Raw genomic sequence first — 14,987 nt, 5'->3', positions numbered from 1 at the left:
TTACGAATGTCAACAAACAGGTTGTTAATGATTTGTTAATAGTTTACAAACTACTTATAAACGTTTATAAATGCTTTATAACGGGTCATTATTGTAAAGTGCTACCCTGTTCTCTATAGTGAGCAATCTTTGTGTTTATGCAGGATTTAATACACAATGAGATCAGACTGTGCTTAGGTGATTGGGTGTGTGTATAGTAATTGTGCCATCTGCTAACACTACCTGGCGATCTCTTGGCTCACACCACAACATGTGGAATGTGAAATGCAGTGTGAGATACAAAAACAAGGTTTTTGAGAGGAACATCTAAGTCATTATTTTTCTACAAGCACATTGGCCACCTCAATCTTATAAGACCAATAGTTGTCTATGTTTTATTTTTTATGCAAAAGAGGATTCGGCCTGTGTTGGATATAGCTTTTGGGGGATATTGATCCTTTTGTCAGGAACATTTCCTACGTTTGCTGACAGCTCATTTGCCCAACATTAACACTCTGGCTGGTTAGTGTTTGCATAATCTTGCTCTCCTCTGTTAGATCAAGCTCACCTCTTCTTGAGACCATCATGCAGTCGCTACAGCAGATAACTGACTATATTTAGAATGTTCCATTTAAAACCCATTGGCTGCTTGGGAGACCAACTGTAGGTCCCAGCCCAGACTGAAAAATGTCAACATCAATGCTGCAAACTAATTTGTAACTGCTAGACACAACCTTGCCAATGTTGACCAACAAGGTAAATAAAAGAAACTCATACATGTGCAGGATAAAGAACAGAAACCGTGTTTTATTCACATAGTTGTTGATCTTTGAAAACATTTGAGCATACTATAAATTGACTGTCGTGAACATACATGTAAAGAGAATCAGAGAGACGTTGAGACATAGTACATTCATTGATGTTGTGTAACTGCACAGACTGTGTTAGAGGCTAGTGTTGTACAACCACCAAAACAAAGCAGGTCTTGGCAAAATAGTTATTGACCTGATTTCCCATATTTGAAAGCATGAGCAGCACTTGGCTGGTGACGCGCGGAGGAATGAAATGGCCGGCTGTGTCATTTCGATGATGCTATTTAAGTCTGACTTCAGGAGGAAACAGTGCTAGTGTGAGAAGATATTCAAAGAGTCAAGAGAATCCAAAGATATCCAAAATAGAAATACCTAGTTGTTTTCTTGTTATATCTCACCGTGGTTCTCCAATACGCACTCTAACAGGTCTAGCACTGCCTACGGTTGGTTTCTTTTTTTAACCCCAGTCAAACAGAGAACCTAATCTTGAATTATTGTTCTGAGGACAACCTCAGACGGTTACTGCCATCCTAACGGGAGTACATCCTTCAATACAGTAATGCCGGCATGCTTTATGAAAAGTGGACTTTTGGGAAATACAAGAATGTTTCTGCAGGACAGTGAGAATATCTTAAATAAGACTTGAGCATCTTACAGATACAACAGCAAAAAAAAAAAAAAGACAAAACAGCAAAAATCATTTTCTCTCTTTTTGTGGAAGAGCCCTAGGTGGAGGTGCGAGGTAGATGTACTTGTGTAGCTCACAAGGTCAAACGTTGAATTTTAGAAGGTCAAGAAGAGGTCTACTGGAATAACTCACTTCCTTCACACATGCATACAGTGTGCTTTGCATGACGTGTGAAGGGAATATGCTATAGAACATTTTTGTCTGTATGCATGTACCCAATTTTACCCAAATATGGAGTCTCCAAGTAGGCCTACTGACATTGCACAGGAAGCTATAAAGGTCTTGTTTTTAGGCAAAATTGGAGAATTGGTACATCCACAAATTACATCAGCTCTTTTACTGTTACATTATACTGTCTGTAAATCAACTTAGACTCGTCTTGACCTTTTTAGGATCCAACCCATGAGTCAAATCTCTGTTGTGGTTATTGCAGATACTTGCAGACCAGTTGTATCATAGCTTATCACCTGGGTTGCATTTTCCAATTAGCATCGTAGCATCTAAGGTCACTTATTTGCAGGCCTATGTAATTCTGGTGAATGTAAATTTGGTGTCTATGTTAATGAGCTGTTACCAAAACAATGATGCCAAAATATGATCCCAAGGATCATAAATAAAATCAGGCTCTAGGAAGAAGTTCAACCATTCATGTTTTGCAACAGCTCGTCGTACATAGAATGTATCATGACCATAGACCTAAGATGATATTTGGAGATCTCACACTACTGTAGTTTCAAAGTAAAGATGGAAATAGGAAGAAAATCCAACTTAAGGCACTAGTTTTGTCACACATGATATGGAAAAAATATATAAGTTACAAATAATAGAACCAGAGGACAGATGTTCTTTATCTATGTTTTTTCTGTTCTCCTGTAAACATTTTGGAAATGGGTAATGTTCAAATTACTTCATAAATCAAGGGAAAACACAATTGTTTTATTTTAATTTTCTCTTTAACTTTACTTCAGAACACCCAGGAACATTGCTGGCTCTGATTCTGTAATAGGTGTATACTACTCTATATACAGTACCTTGATGTTGCAGACACAGTTAAGCTTTACCACTGGTAAATTAGTTTTCCCTTTTCAAAAACAATTGGTTATGCAATGTATATTGCTTCTTGTGAATTTCCTGTTAAAAAGCATTATTCTATTATTTTAGTATACATTTTACTGTCTATAATAACTATTTATGGAGTTATTGCTTTGGAATCTGTTCAAATCCACTTTGCTATCTTAACTCTTTAAGATTGAGATACTTCTGAATTGTGATCCTAACTTAACAAAACGGCATAGTACATTTTGTTTGCACGTAAAAAAAGTGCAGAGTAATTAGCACATTTTGTGTTCATTCAGTGGAATGCAAAGACAAATCAAACACAAAGTTAAGTGCTCCAATATTAAGTACTGAATATGTCCATGTTTTCAGAGGTTTAGTACTGGGTTGCGACTGACATGCCTGTCCCAAAGTCTAATATAAATATATACTAAAATGATTGGGACAAATACTAAACTGACCCCATATAAACGTTCAGGGTGCTTTAGTTCCATACCCATCTTTCATCTCACAATTATACAATTCTTAATGTGATTCTAAATGTATAGTATATGGTAGTATTTATTGTAATTTGCTTGTAATTTGCTCAATGAGACAATGTCAACAACATATTGACAAAATGTCACAGGGAAAGTCTCCACCCTTGATTTAAAGGATGGATCACATGACTTTGGCCAATTCAGTACAAAATAATCTCATTTAACGTTTGTATGCATTTAATTTATAACATAACTATTCCCCTTAACTCATATGTTCCATATAAAATAAGGAGATCAATGTGACCATAAATAGAATAAAAATATGAAATTGAAATTATAAAAAAACAAAGAACCTGATGGACATATAAATATGTAACACTCAAAACATAGAAAAGGAAAGGTTTTCCTCTTATGAAGGCAAGCCTCAACAACTTCTTATGCGTACAATGTAGAGCCATCATATCAAAGAACCTTCACATATTAGCAAGGCCTTAATAATATTACAATTGTATAACCTTCTTCAAAATAAGTTCATTGGTTCATGCCAGCTATTACCCACATTTTACTTCCTTATTTCCTAAAATTCTAATTTTGTATATTTCATTAAATTGACTTTGATATTCAGCATGTTTACTGTTGATGCATACATGCTGGCAGGAGGGATTTAAATGTGGGACCTTCTGGTTACAGAACGGTTACATGGCGGCTTTCCGACATGTCGCCTTTCCGACGTTAACGAACCCTATACCTAACCCTCACCCTAACCCTAACCGCACGCGGAAGCCACTAGTTGGAGTGGCGAGATGTCGGCGTGGAAGACTGTTACCTTACAGAACATGCTTCTGCCTGTAGCACAACTCTGGACAATGTCTTTATAATGATGGCTCTGCATCAGGCTGAAGTGGCCTAGTACTATAACCTGTGTCACCGATAAAAGCCTGTGGAAATAATAATACCTTTTTCTCGCTTCGTGAAATGTAAACAACAGATCGCTGCATTCACACACAGTTCAAAATAAAAAAAAGAATAACTGCGTGCGCACACATACAGTACAAACACAAAACAAAGAAGGAAATGTGAAGAGCGTTAAAGCACACTCATAAAAAATCAGTGCATACATTTTTGCACTCTAGTACTCGCAGGAGAGGGAGACAAATGGAGGGAAGTAAGGAAGGAAGACAGAACATTTTTCAGCATCGATAATGATCAAAGGTTACTGTAAATTGGTAAAAAATAAAATAATAGAAAAAGGTAGATGTATTATGTCAGACAGACATATCCTCAATGTTCTGATCAGAAACTGCATTTTCACACTGAGGCAAACCGATCCTTTGGTCTATCACAGAATGTACAGTACATCCACACTGACAGACTAACAGGCTGATTTGGGACATGCTTTAAAGTCCCCCTCCAGTAATTAGTTGTGTTTTTCAACTGTTACAATGTTTTCCAGAGCCATGTAGTGCTATACATTGATTCCAATAGTGCATTTTGAGTGCAAAGTTCACCATTTTAAGCTCCACTTGAAACAGTATTTGGCTTATGAAAATGATATATGACGATCCCGATCCCATTGTTCGGAGGCATTGTTGCACAGTGGATGGCTAGTTGGTTGTCGAATCTAGACTGTCATTTTGGATTTTATTTCATTTTATATTGTAAGGTCTCTGTGTATTTTACATCACCTTTGTGAGAATCTACAGAGTCTGCCTGATTGGTTGCCATAGTGGCGTGCCATACCATTTGAATAACCATAACCATTCGCCGTTAAGGGAGAAAATTAGGCTCAAAGAAATAAATTGTCTGGAGGGGGGCTTTAGAAACAAGTGGATGATGTGGGATAAGTCGCTTCCTCAAGCTGAATATTATGAACTATTTCAGCTGCTTTGTTCAGCTGCTGTGAAGTTAACTGCATCACAGTATTATTTGGTATATGGGGGGATGCTCAAAAGTACTGACAGTCTGGTAAGTTAGGAAGTATTGGAAGTTAGGTAGGCTACTGCATTTCCCAGGTGGGAGTTGAATACCTTTCAAATACTGTAAAATGCATATCAAAAGTGTTCTCTCTTGGTGCCCCAAAAGAAAGGACAATGAAGGGTGTTGGATGTGTGTTAGGAAGGTTACTGCGCCTGCTAGTTTGGCGGAGGTGGTGGCCGGGCATAAACACGTGTGTTGAGCACATGTCACCGGTGTTTACTGCAAGCCATGAAGAGCAGCACCCTACGGATACCGCAGAGACGGTCCTTTAGGGAGGTGAGGGCCAGGAACGGAAGCTGGGCTCGACCCTCCAACGGAAGGACGGCTAGTAACCACCAGCACCATGATGGACCGTTAGGACTCGTCTAGAGAGTGAGAGAGAGTGGGAGAGGGAGAGATAAGAAACTACAATGAAGGAGAGGAGATTTCTCGAATCAATTGATCTAATTAAGCAGACGGCAAGTAACCACAAATGCTACTGACACCACAGGAGAGATGGGGTTCTGGTGGGGAGGAAAGAGTAAATGACAAGAGAGAGAAAAAGAGATGAACTTTGTACCTGTGGTTTTGAGTCTTTCTCCGGCATGGGCCCAAAGTGTCCTACGATGCGTTCCTTTTGCTCTTTCTTGAGGGAGTTGACCCAAATCAATGCCTGATCGTACACTGCATCATGAAGAGACTGCAACTCCTGCTCTGCTACACCGTCCACCTAACACAATCAGGAACGAAACATCAGTCATTTAAATGGGGTTCACACCCTGTATAAAATGTTACATTATACATCTGCAGCACCTGTTGCATCATGTTCTGCATTATCTGTTGTATTTGCCTTTCCCTCCCTTCTGCTATCTACATCTTTACAATCTTCCATCCATTCATCATCCCTCTATTTCTTCTCCCCACACTCATTAAGTACCTTAATGTCTTCCAGGTATTCTATGTCTGCAGTGTTGTATCCATCTCTCTGGTGGTGCTGAATGACCTTGAACCGCCGTCTGCCGATTGTGTCCACCACCGAGCGACCATCGGAAAAGAACTCAACGTCCCGGATCTCCAGCAGGCATCCGTAGCTCGCAAACCTGGGGGTAATTTTTCTGGTTGAGACAGGTACGGTGTGGTAAGAATACTTGACTCTCATATTTGACCATACACTCGGGAAAACCAAAACTAGTGATGTAGCCTACTGATACATTTTTTTCCCTTCCCAATACCCATAACTTGCGTATCGGAACAACTCTAACCAAAACATACACAAATGAGAAACTTCAAAGCACTCTCTCTCTCTCTCACACACACACACACACACACCTTTACAAATTCACTCACAAAAGAGGCTTCAAAGCATACACATATTCAAGCACACGCAGTACCCCCGCGCTTCCCTTGATCCTTACCCTTTGAGGTCGTCTCCCAGACACATGCCAAAGCACTTGGTTCCTGTCTCCATGCATCGCCGTATCATCAGTCTGTAGCACGGCTCAAAGATATGCAGGGGACAGGGCACGGTGGGGAAGGCCATGGTGCACACGAAGATAGGCACATTCTTGTTTAGACTGGGAAGAACAAAATGGAATGTAGTTTTTGTACTCAATGCATTCAATGTACTGAAACACTCAAAACTAGGAACATCTAGGAACATCTCGTCGCTGTCGGGCAGAAACCTCCTATCTCCATATTCTAACCTTTTGTGTTTTTTTCATAAATGAATGCCCTACTTGAGCATACTACAGCGTCACACAAAAGCATCAAAAGTAGCAGATGTAAAAGTTTCTACTTATGCTATTTTTTTATTTGAATCCTGAAAAGTAACAGTTTTGGGAGACGATATATATATATATACACACACACATACCGTGTATGAATGTTTTGCAAAGATCAGAGACAAATGTCACTATCTCCCCTCTTGTTGCCACACCAACATGTCTGCATGTTCCTAGTAACCATTGATAATCCCTCTCCATTTCCAGTTCCTTGACATGTAGTAATTTATAGTAACAGATTTTTGCATCAAATATTAAAATGACATACTGTGTAGATCATTACAAGAAAATCTTCCACAGATGTAAAGTTTAACAAAGACAGCTGCCTCTTGGAGTCACGCGGTTTAATGTTACATAATTGGTTGAATAACCTTAGGTCAGTGTGTCAGTAGGACAGACACGTGATCAGGATTAGGTTAGTGGGTCGAATAGCAGCTCGGGAGAGACGCACCCTAATACCATGACGGAGTTTGACACACGCACACGTGTGTGCGTGTGTCAAACTGTAGTTGTTTGTACATGGGTGCATAACACTATGCTGTTCTTTGCTACCAAAGATTTTCTTTGGGAATGAAGTGTGTGGGTGTCACAATGTGAGGACAGCATTATATCAGGGTTTTTTTTCCTTTTCTTTTTTTAATAAAAGAGGGGGAAATAAACAAAAAGAAATATCCTCACTTTGAGAGTTCAGCCAGTTCCTCCAGGTTAATCTTCTGTCTGTCCATCATTTCTGAGGGGACATATTTAGCGATCAGGTTCTCCATCAGAACTGTCTTAAAGTATTGCCTCTGTGCCAGATACTGAAGAGATAGAGGGTGAAAAGGAAGAGAAAATATAAATACGAGATAGATGGAAAAGGATGATAATACTTTTGTGTGTGTGTGTGTGTGTGTGTGTGTGTGTGTGTGTGTGTGTGTGTGTGTGTGTGTGTGTGTGTGTGTGTGTGTGTGTGTGTGTGTGTGTGTGTGTGTGTGTGTGTGTGTGTGTGTGTGTGAGGAAGACTGGAGCAAGAAATAAACAATTAGAGTGCTGTTGCTACCTCAGAGAGTTCTTCTTTGCAGAGAGGGCATTTTGGGTTGTGGTCCAGACATCTCTCTAGACACTGAAGACAGAAGGTGTGACCACACGGAGTAGTAACTGGTTCATAGAAAAGCCTGTGCAGGAGACAAACATATTAACATGACAAACAATATCGGGCAAAACGTGTGGTGATACATTTGCACACCTCTAAATGCTACACATCTATACGCACACACACACACACAGAAGTCCACTACAGTTTAACCAATAACGTTTTGTGTAATCTGTCCCATCTTGGCCTTAATGTGGGATTAGACAGCACCCCAACAAGGACCAACATTGGATTTAGCTAATTTTTATTTAATAATCCCTTACCTCATACAGAGAGAACATTCCAGATCTGTGGGGTCAATTAGGTCTGCCACCACAGAGCTCTGTGAACCACACACCTCTGCTGACTCTGTATTAAGAGAAATGTTTGAATATATTAACACATACAGTAACACTAGTTAAGGTCCACTACGCAATTTGTGTTTTAAATGTAAACAGTTATGAATAGGATATACAATTTAATTGAGCAGATGCCTGGTTATTTATCTGGCTGTATCTCTATATACCATATGTCTTGTCTGTATGGCTGCTCATGTATTTGAAGACATGCATATCTGCACATGCAGCGTGTTCTGCTCACCAAGCTTGGATCTCTTACAGCCGTCATTCTTCTCTCCTCCGTCTTCTTCCTCTCCGCTCTTTCTTTTCCGTTTGGGGAGGAAACCTCGTTCTAGCCACCCGGCTTGCGCCTCGCCCTGATCTCTCACCTCTTGGTGCTTGAGCGCAGGAGGGGAGGCAAGGAGGTTGAACTCAGATGAGGATTTGCTTGTATTGAGGGACTGCAGGAAGAAGTGAAGAACATGGAGGATGAGTATGAGCATCTTCTCTCATGTCAAGAAGTGGAGAACATGGAGGATGAGTATGAGCATCTTCTCTCATGTCAACAAATTCTCACATATATCTAGCTTGTAGATACAAGACACTTTAACTGCAAGAAGATGGGCAGGAGTTTCTCACCTGTGAAGACTTAAGAGGTGCCGTAGTGTAGGGGGAGGCTGTGTGTAAGGCTTTGTGTTGAACACGTGTGGACGGAAGACAAGCTGTGTGTGCGGCCATGTTGTTTTTGATGTGCATTCTGGAAGACAGCAAGCTGGAATAGTCTAACACTCGCTCCGGAACATGGTGTGTCAGAGGAGTCAGGAGGTCACTGAGGAGCTGAAAACGAGCAAGGAAAAATGAGAAGAGAACAGAGGAAGTATATTCTCATGACACTGCATGTATTTCCTACCCAATATGGTACCACTGGCCATATCATCAACATCATTTGACTATATTAAATCTTCACTTGTATTGTCATTTGCTAATTATAATTTGATTATATAATGGAAAGCCGGTGAAGGCTGGATGGCTGTAAAGTGTTTTAACCATATCTGAATTTCACATTCTTGTTGTTGAATCTTAATGGACTTTAAAAAAAGAAATCATTATTATTGTCGATGTTTACCTTGTAAGCCTCACTCCTGGCCAATCTGGAGGGCTCTATGGAGAGAGAGATAAGGTATTCTCTCAGAGCTTCCTCAGATCTCCCCAAAGACACCAGTGCCTGAGCCTTACGGACATGACCCTGCAGAACAATGGTGAAAAATATTAACTTTATTTATTCGTGATGTTTGCTAAAATCGTATAACTACCGCTTTATTTGTATAGCACTTAGAAAAAACATAAGTATTGTTACCAAGTGAAAGACATGGAAGGAAAGTATGCAAAGAATAAGAAATACAAAGGAATGAATCAATCTTCCATTCATACCGTAGACCATTGGGGCATGAGTGTGCAGGTGGTTTCTGCATCTCGAAGAGCCTGATCATAGTGCCTTAGACTGGAGTGGATCTGAGAACGGTTACTGAATAGGATGTGGTCTCTAGGAGCTGGGGAGCACAGTAAAGACTATATGAGAGATGTCCAGATTTAAGCAATATTCTCCACTGGCTATTACTGTTGACAACATAATCATGTTACACAAACCTGGCAAAGTCATAATGGAATAATTATTATAATAATGTTGCTAGTGAATCTTAAATTGAACTGATGCTGTAAAGTACTACTACTGTACATACCATCAGTTTGAAAATCGGGCCATTTTTTCTAGTATAGGTCCTTACACAACAGGTGCGAATAAACAACTGAATATTCACATGATTTTATTCACACAGAAATAATTTCGAAAAATAATTACATCACTTTATCGCTTCGTTATATGATAATCTCTATTCAAATAATATATATATTGTGTGTGTGTGTGTGTGTGTGTGTGTGTGTGTGTGTGTGTGTGTGTGTGTGTGTGTGTACATAGCTAGGTCTGTGCATTGCAGTACATATACCATCAGTGTGAACATCGGGTATATTAGTTTCTTACTCCGTAAAAATCTGGAGTGTGTGTGTGTGTGTGTGTGTGTGTGTGTGTGTGTGTGTGTGTGTGTGTGTGTGTGTGTGTGTGTGTGTGTGTGTGTGTGTGTGTGTGTGTGTGTGTGTGTACACACAGAACATATAGGTCTGTGCATTGCAGCCTTATAAAACCATGCAGCATTATCAAGGTCACCCACATTCCAGGTTTCATAACAATGAAAAAGTATGCAAATGTCATAGATAGGCCTATGGGAAGAAGGAGACATGGCTGTTTCCGATGATTTTCTGAATTTCTTTAGTTGAATAATAATTTGAATCACGCTGGTAGGAATATATACTGTACAGTAACCCTACTTGATGATGTAGGTCAAAAGATAATTATGGTGATTTGTGGGTAGAGGGGGCCCTGATTGCTAATCCAAGTAAACAGAATCATCAATATAGTCAGTCAATGTGCAAGCTACCAATTAATACGCTTATTGACCTATTCCCTCACCACCACACTCTAGCAAACACTGTGCCAAGACTGTGCATTTCCGATTATGAGTTTGTTGAAATTAATTACAGTATGTATCTGAATCTATGTAAAAGTTATGATGAATGTCAACTTAATGATTTGCTATTTACTACAGTTATGCATAGCGCCTATAATGAGGCATACATACTGTACATTAGGAGCGGCCAATGCAGTATCCACGTGTATATATCTATGGTTGAAAATGCCTTCAATGATTGGCTCTCCAAGTCTCCATACAGATAGTGTAAAAAAGTCTGCCTGTAAGCTGTGTGCTTGTCTAGTATAGAGGGATTGTTGCACGTAATTTGTACATTTTCTGTTCACAAATCCTATCCACAAATAAAACATAATGTTTACAGGTTCAACTGGCAAAGTACAAAGACAAACCAGTTACAAACACAAGTCATTTTGTGTTTGAAATGTACAAACCATAATTTACAAGCACAAGACATATTTTACAAGTACAAAATACTTTTGCCATTGGCCCATACCAATCTTCCATATACTGTGTAGCAGTTTAGGCCGCCAACATTTACTAAAGCGAATTTCAATAGATTAAGCCACGCCATTACAAACCGTCTTTTAGGAGCCCTGTAGGCCTGGGGTTTAGGGTTGTTTTTTCCTAAGTTTTGATTCCTATTTACATTCCTATTCGGCACCCCTGCAACACAAACTGAGTATGATTATTCTGCCTACAACCGCAAATCGATCGAATCAATTTAATTGATTATATATATTTTTTTATAACAAATGAATTTGAATTTCAAATAAGCAATTTCCATTAATCTTGAGTAGGCCTACTTACAGATAATGTTCATTTGACTATGCACAAACAGTTACACTTACAGTATACTGAAAATACATCCTATATTGTTTGTTAATGTCTTTAAATAATGAATCGCTTTATCGATAACACAAATAAATTAGATTTTTTTTGTGTGGATTCAATGATATAGGCCTATTAAAATAAATGATAATAAACAATTGTGCCTCTCGATTATTCAATTAATCAAAAAAGTAATCGATAAAATAATCGCTTTAGATAATAATCGATAGCTGTAGCTTATTTTAAAGTTACTCTTTGTACTTTCAGCACCATGGCCAATGGTGTATAGCAATCAAAAATTCTATTCATCCTTCTTTAAATATTAATTCATCCAAAGACGTTTTTCTGAACATGTACACTCTTAATAATGCATCAAAACCTTTTATGCTTAAAACTCGCTGAACAGCGAGTAACTTCACTAGTTTGAATGATAATTAGGCCTACATGTGTCAAATGTAAAGTTAAATAATGCAGACTACTGTTTTAATTTATTAACCGAACAAACTCATTACATATCTTGTAATTAGCCTTGGATCAAGACTACCATAGACTATCATAGATGTATTTTTTTTCCAAGGCTATCTTGTAACTAAAGTAGCTGCTTAGGTTTTTGACTGTTGGTCTGATTAGCCTACTCAAACACAAGTGCATAGCCTAGTACATAACTCAAGTTAAAACAAACCTAGGTCAAACGCTCAAACCAAACTAAATCAACCCATGACATGCATCTGTTTGCACAGCAGAGACAACTGTCAAAACTAAACCATAACCACATTCAAACGAAACTTTCTTGTATGCATGGGGTTCCAAACATGCCGTCCAACCAGTGTGTGTGTGTGTGTGTGCGTGTGATGGTGAGTGACCTACAGTAATACCCTTGACCTACATTCACATTGTTTATGTTATACAACGTGGGAGGGGGAGACGCGCTTCTTACGCAATGTTTGGTAACGTAACGGAGCTCAGCCGACATGACCCTCTTATCCAACACGGGCCGGGTGGGGGTTACATCCATGCTTATGGAATGGAATGGAACTCAGTCACTCCAACTCCATAATGTGATAGACTTATATAGCCTATGTGATTAATGGCATGGCATGATGCCTTACGCAAGCGCAATTTTCCCTAAAACGCCCACATAGAATAGAACATAGAATAAAATCGTTAAAAATTAAATAATAAATACCAGCAATGGAAAAACTAAAATATAGCCTATTAAGCCTAGTGTATGACCATCCAGACGTAGGCCTACATTGTATGAATATGCTTGTCTTTGGATAGTCATAGTTTTCTTTACACCATATGCTTAAATAATAACGTAATAGCTGTCCCGACCATCAAGCAGTGGTGGAAAAAGTACTATTTTTTTTTAAATAAAGTGAAAGTATCAATACTGCAATGTAGAAGTACTCTGTTACAAGGTAAAGTCCGGAATTAAAGATGTACTTGTAAAAGTTCAAAAGTATTTGCATAAAAATATACTTGAAGTACCAAAAATAGAAAGTAGGGCCTACTCATTATGCAGAATGTCCCATTGCCCAAGTTTTCTAATGTATAGAATGTATAAAGAATCTTGTAGATCTAAAGAAATAAAGAAAATTGTAGATCTACACGCAAACAATGCCATGTGATGATGTGACTGAGGCATTGTGAGCTTGTATATCTGCTATTTTCAAATGGCCTAAATGTATATAGGGCTGAAGTGGTTAGTGTATGTTGTGTAATGATTGTAATTGTATAATCTACAAAGTAGCCTAACTAACTAAAGTTGTCAAATAATTGTAGTGGAGTAAGAGTACAATATTTGATACACAGTCATACACTATGCATCAATCAACTGGATATTAACACACCAGACGCAAATGAGCCTAATTCCATATTGGCCCATGATGAGACATACTTGTTGTATAATAGCTGACCATGCCATCATCCTACCTATTAATATTGCTTGGTTATATTTCTCCAGAGCCGCTTCCATCTTCCTATCAGCATAGAGCCCGTTCCCCTGCCGTCTGAGCCTCACGGCGTGGGCCTGGAGGGGGAACCACTTGGTGAGCAGGCTGCTGAGCACCACGTTCACTCTGTAACCGTTTAGCGCGTCCGTCAGCTTGATGGAGCTGGAGCCGCACTCCCTGCAGCTCTGGGGCTTCTCCCTCTCCAGGCACTTCTTGCAGAAGCAGTGTCCGCACGTTAAAGTCACCGGCTCGCACAGAAAGCTCAGGCAGATCCGACACGAGAAATCGGCGCAGCCCGAACCAGTGCCATAGTCATTGTTCGGGCGAGTATTACTCTCCCGTCCCTCTCTCCTCCGGACCCTCTCCGTCAGGTACTCTACGAGCTTTCCCAAATGCTCGGGTCCCAGCCTCTCTATTTCGGACGCTTGTCTGTAGACGCCGAACGCCTCGGTGAGTTTGCCCCCGAACGCCAGGGCGTCCGCCAGCTTCACCATCAGCGCCAGTCGGCGGCTCGCTGCGTTCCCCGGCAACGCTCCCAGCTGGCACTCGTAAATGTCCGCGGCGAGGTCGAAGTTTTCTGCCTGAAATGCCTCCGCTGCGAGCTGCAGCATGCTCTCGCTCTCTGTCCCCATAGCGAATAATGGCTCGCCTGGAATCTGCCCCCCTCCTCCTCTATGTGGCGGATAACTGCTCGATATTAAACCCATGCCATAACATTTTTACGTCTGTTTCGGAGGGAGCCATATAATAGGTGTCATGCAGCTTTATCGCCCAGATACTAGGCTACACATTCTCAATGGATAAGGCACAAGACAGTGGAGAGCAGGGGAGGAAAAAAAAACGTTATATAAAAGTCATGTGATATCGCCCAGCTGTTCTCATTGGACGAGTTTCGTAAAAGTGTTACAAAACAATCGTTCATGTAACAGTTTCAGTGACGGGTCAGTCAGAGGGGCTGGGGACTGAGGAGGAAGAATGGTACTAGGTCAGGCTGACTTGCGACCCGGTCCCCTCTCCCAGACCAGTTATACCAGAGCCTCAGTTAAGTGTCCACTCATTGTGTCCTTTGAACCGCAGGGGAAAAGGGACGATATGTAATGTCGCCTGTCTGACTCAGGCTACTGATGATTAAGTTGCATAGCCTAACCTAGCCCTAGAATGTCTCTGTGATATTACATACATGTTATGTATTCCAAATACACAGCCATAGATCAGTCACACTCGGTTAGCAGACTGATCTGGGGCTACGTTTAACCATTTATTTAGGGCAGAGGTGTTTAGGACACGCCACTATTTCTCCCTTGTTGATTGATAATAGTTAAATACTCATTGTAGCTGGGAGGGAACTCGTAAAGATTTGGCTCTTGGTGACAAGTTTCTGATTTTTGGCATGCTGTTGCATATGGGCATAAGGTTTTCTAAAACCATTGCAAACGAGTTGGGCTGCAATCATGTTTGCAA

At 40.1% G+C, this 14,987-nt stretch overlaps 1 protein-coding gene across 2 annotated transcripts; it reads right to left on the bottom strand.

Moving 5' to 3' along the window:
• Positions 1-848: 848 nt before the first annotated feature.
• On the bottom strand, positions 849-14,306 carry LOC311033631 (LON peptidase N-terminal domain and RING finger protein 3-like). Of its 2 annotated transcripts, none has more exons than XM_084041224.1 (13): positions 13,507-14,306; positions 9,632-9,750; positions 9,327-9,446; positions 8,840-9,037; positions 8,463-8,661; positions 8,147-8,231; positions 7,791-7,905; positions 7,430-7,551; positions 6,386-6,544; positions 5,908-6,085; positions 5,551-5,700; positions 3,835-5,356; positions 849-3,691 (listed from the first exon to the last, which is right to left on the bottom strand). In XM_084041224.1, the coding sequence occupies exons 1-12, from the start codon at positions 14,231-14,233 to the stop codon at positions 5,198-5,200; spliced, it is 2,331 nt and encodes a 776-aa protein (XP_083897350.1). In that variant the 5' UTR covers positions 14,234-14,306; the 3' UTR covers positions 849-3,691; positions 3,835-5,197. The 2 variants fall into 2 exon arrangements, with proteins under 2 accessions (XP_083897350.1, XP_083897351.1); XM_084041225.1 differs by having other exon boundaries at positions 5,908-6,070.
• Positions 14,307-14,987: the final 681 nt, after the last annotated feature.

The sequence above is a fragment of the Gymnoscopelus microlampas genome, assembly GCF_963454915.1.
Source record: "Gymnoscopelus microlampas genome assembly, chromosome: 18".
NCBI classification, from domain to species: domain Eukaryota; kingdom Metazoa; phylum Chordata; class Actinopteri; order Myctophiformes; family Myctophidae; genus Gymnoscopelus; species Gymnoscopelus microlampas.
This window is presented reverse-complemented; position numbering and strand designations above follow the sequence as displayed.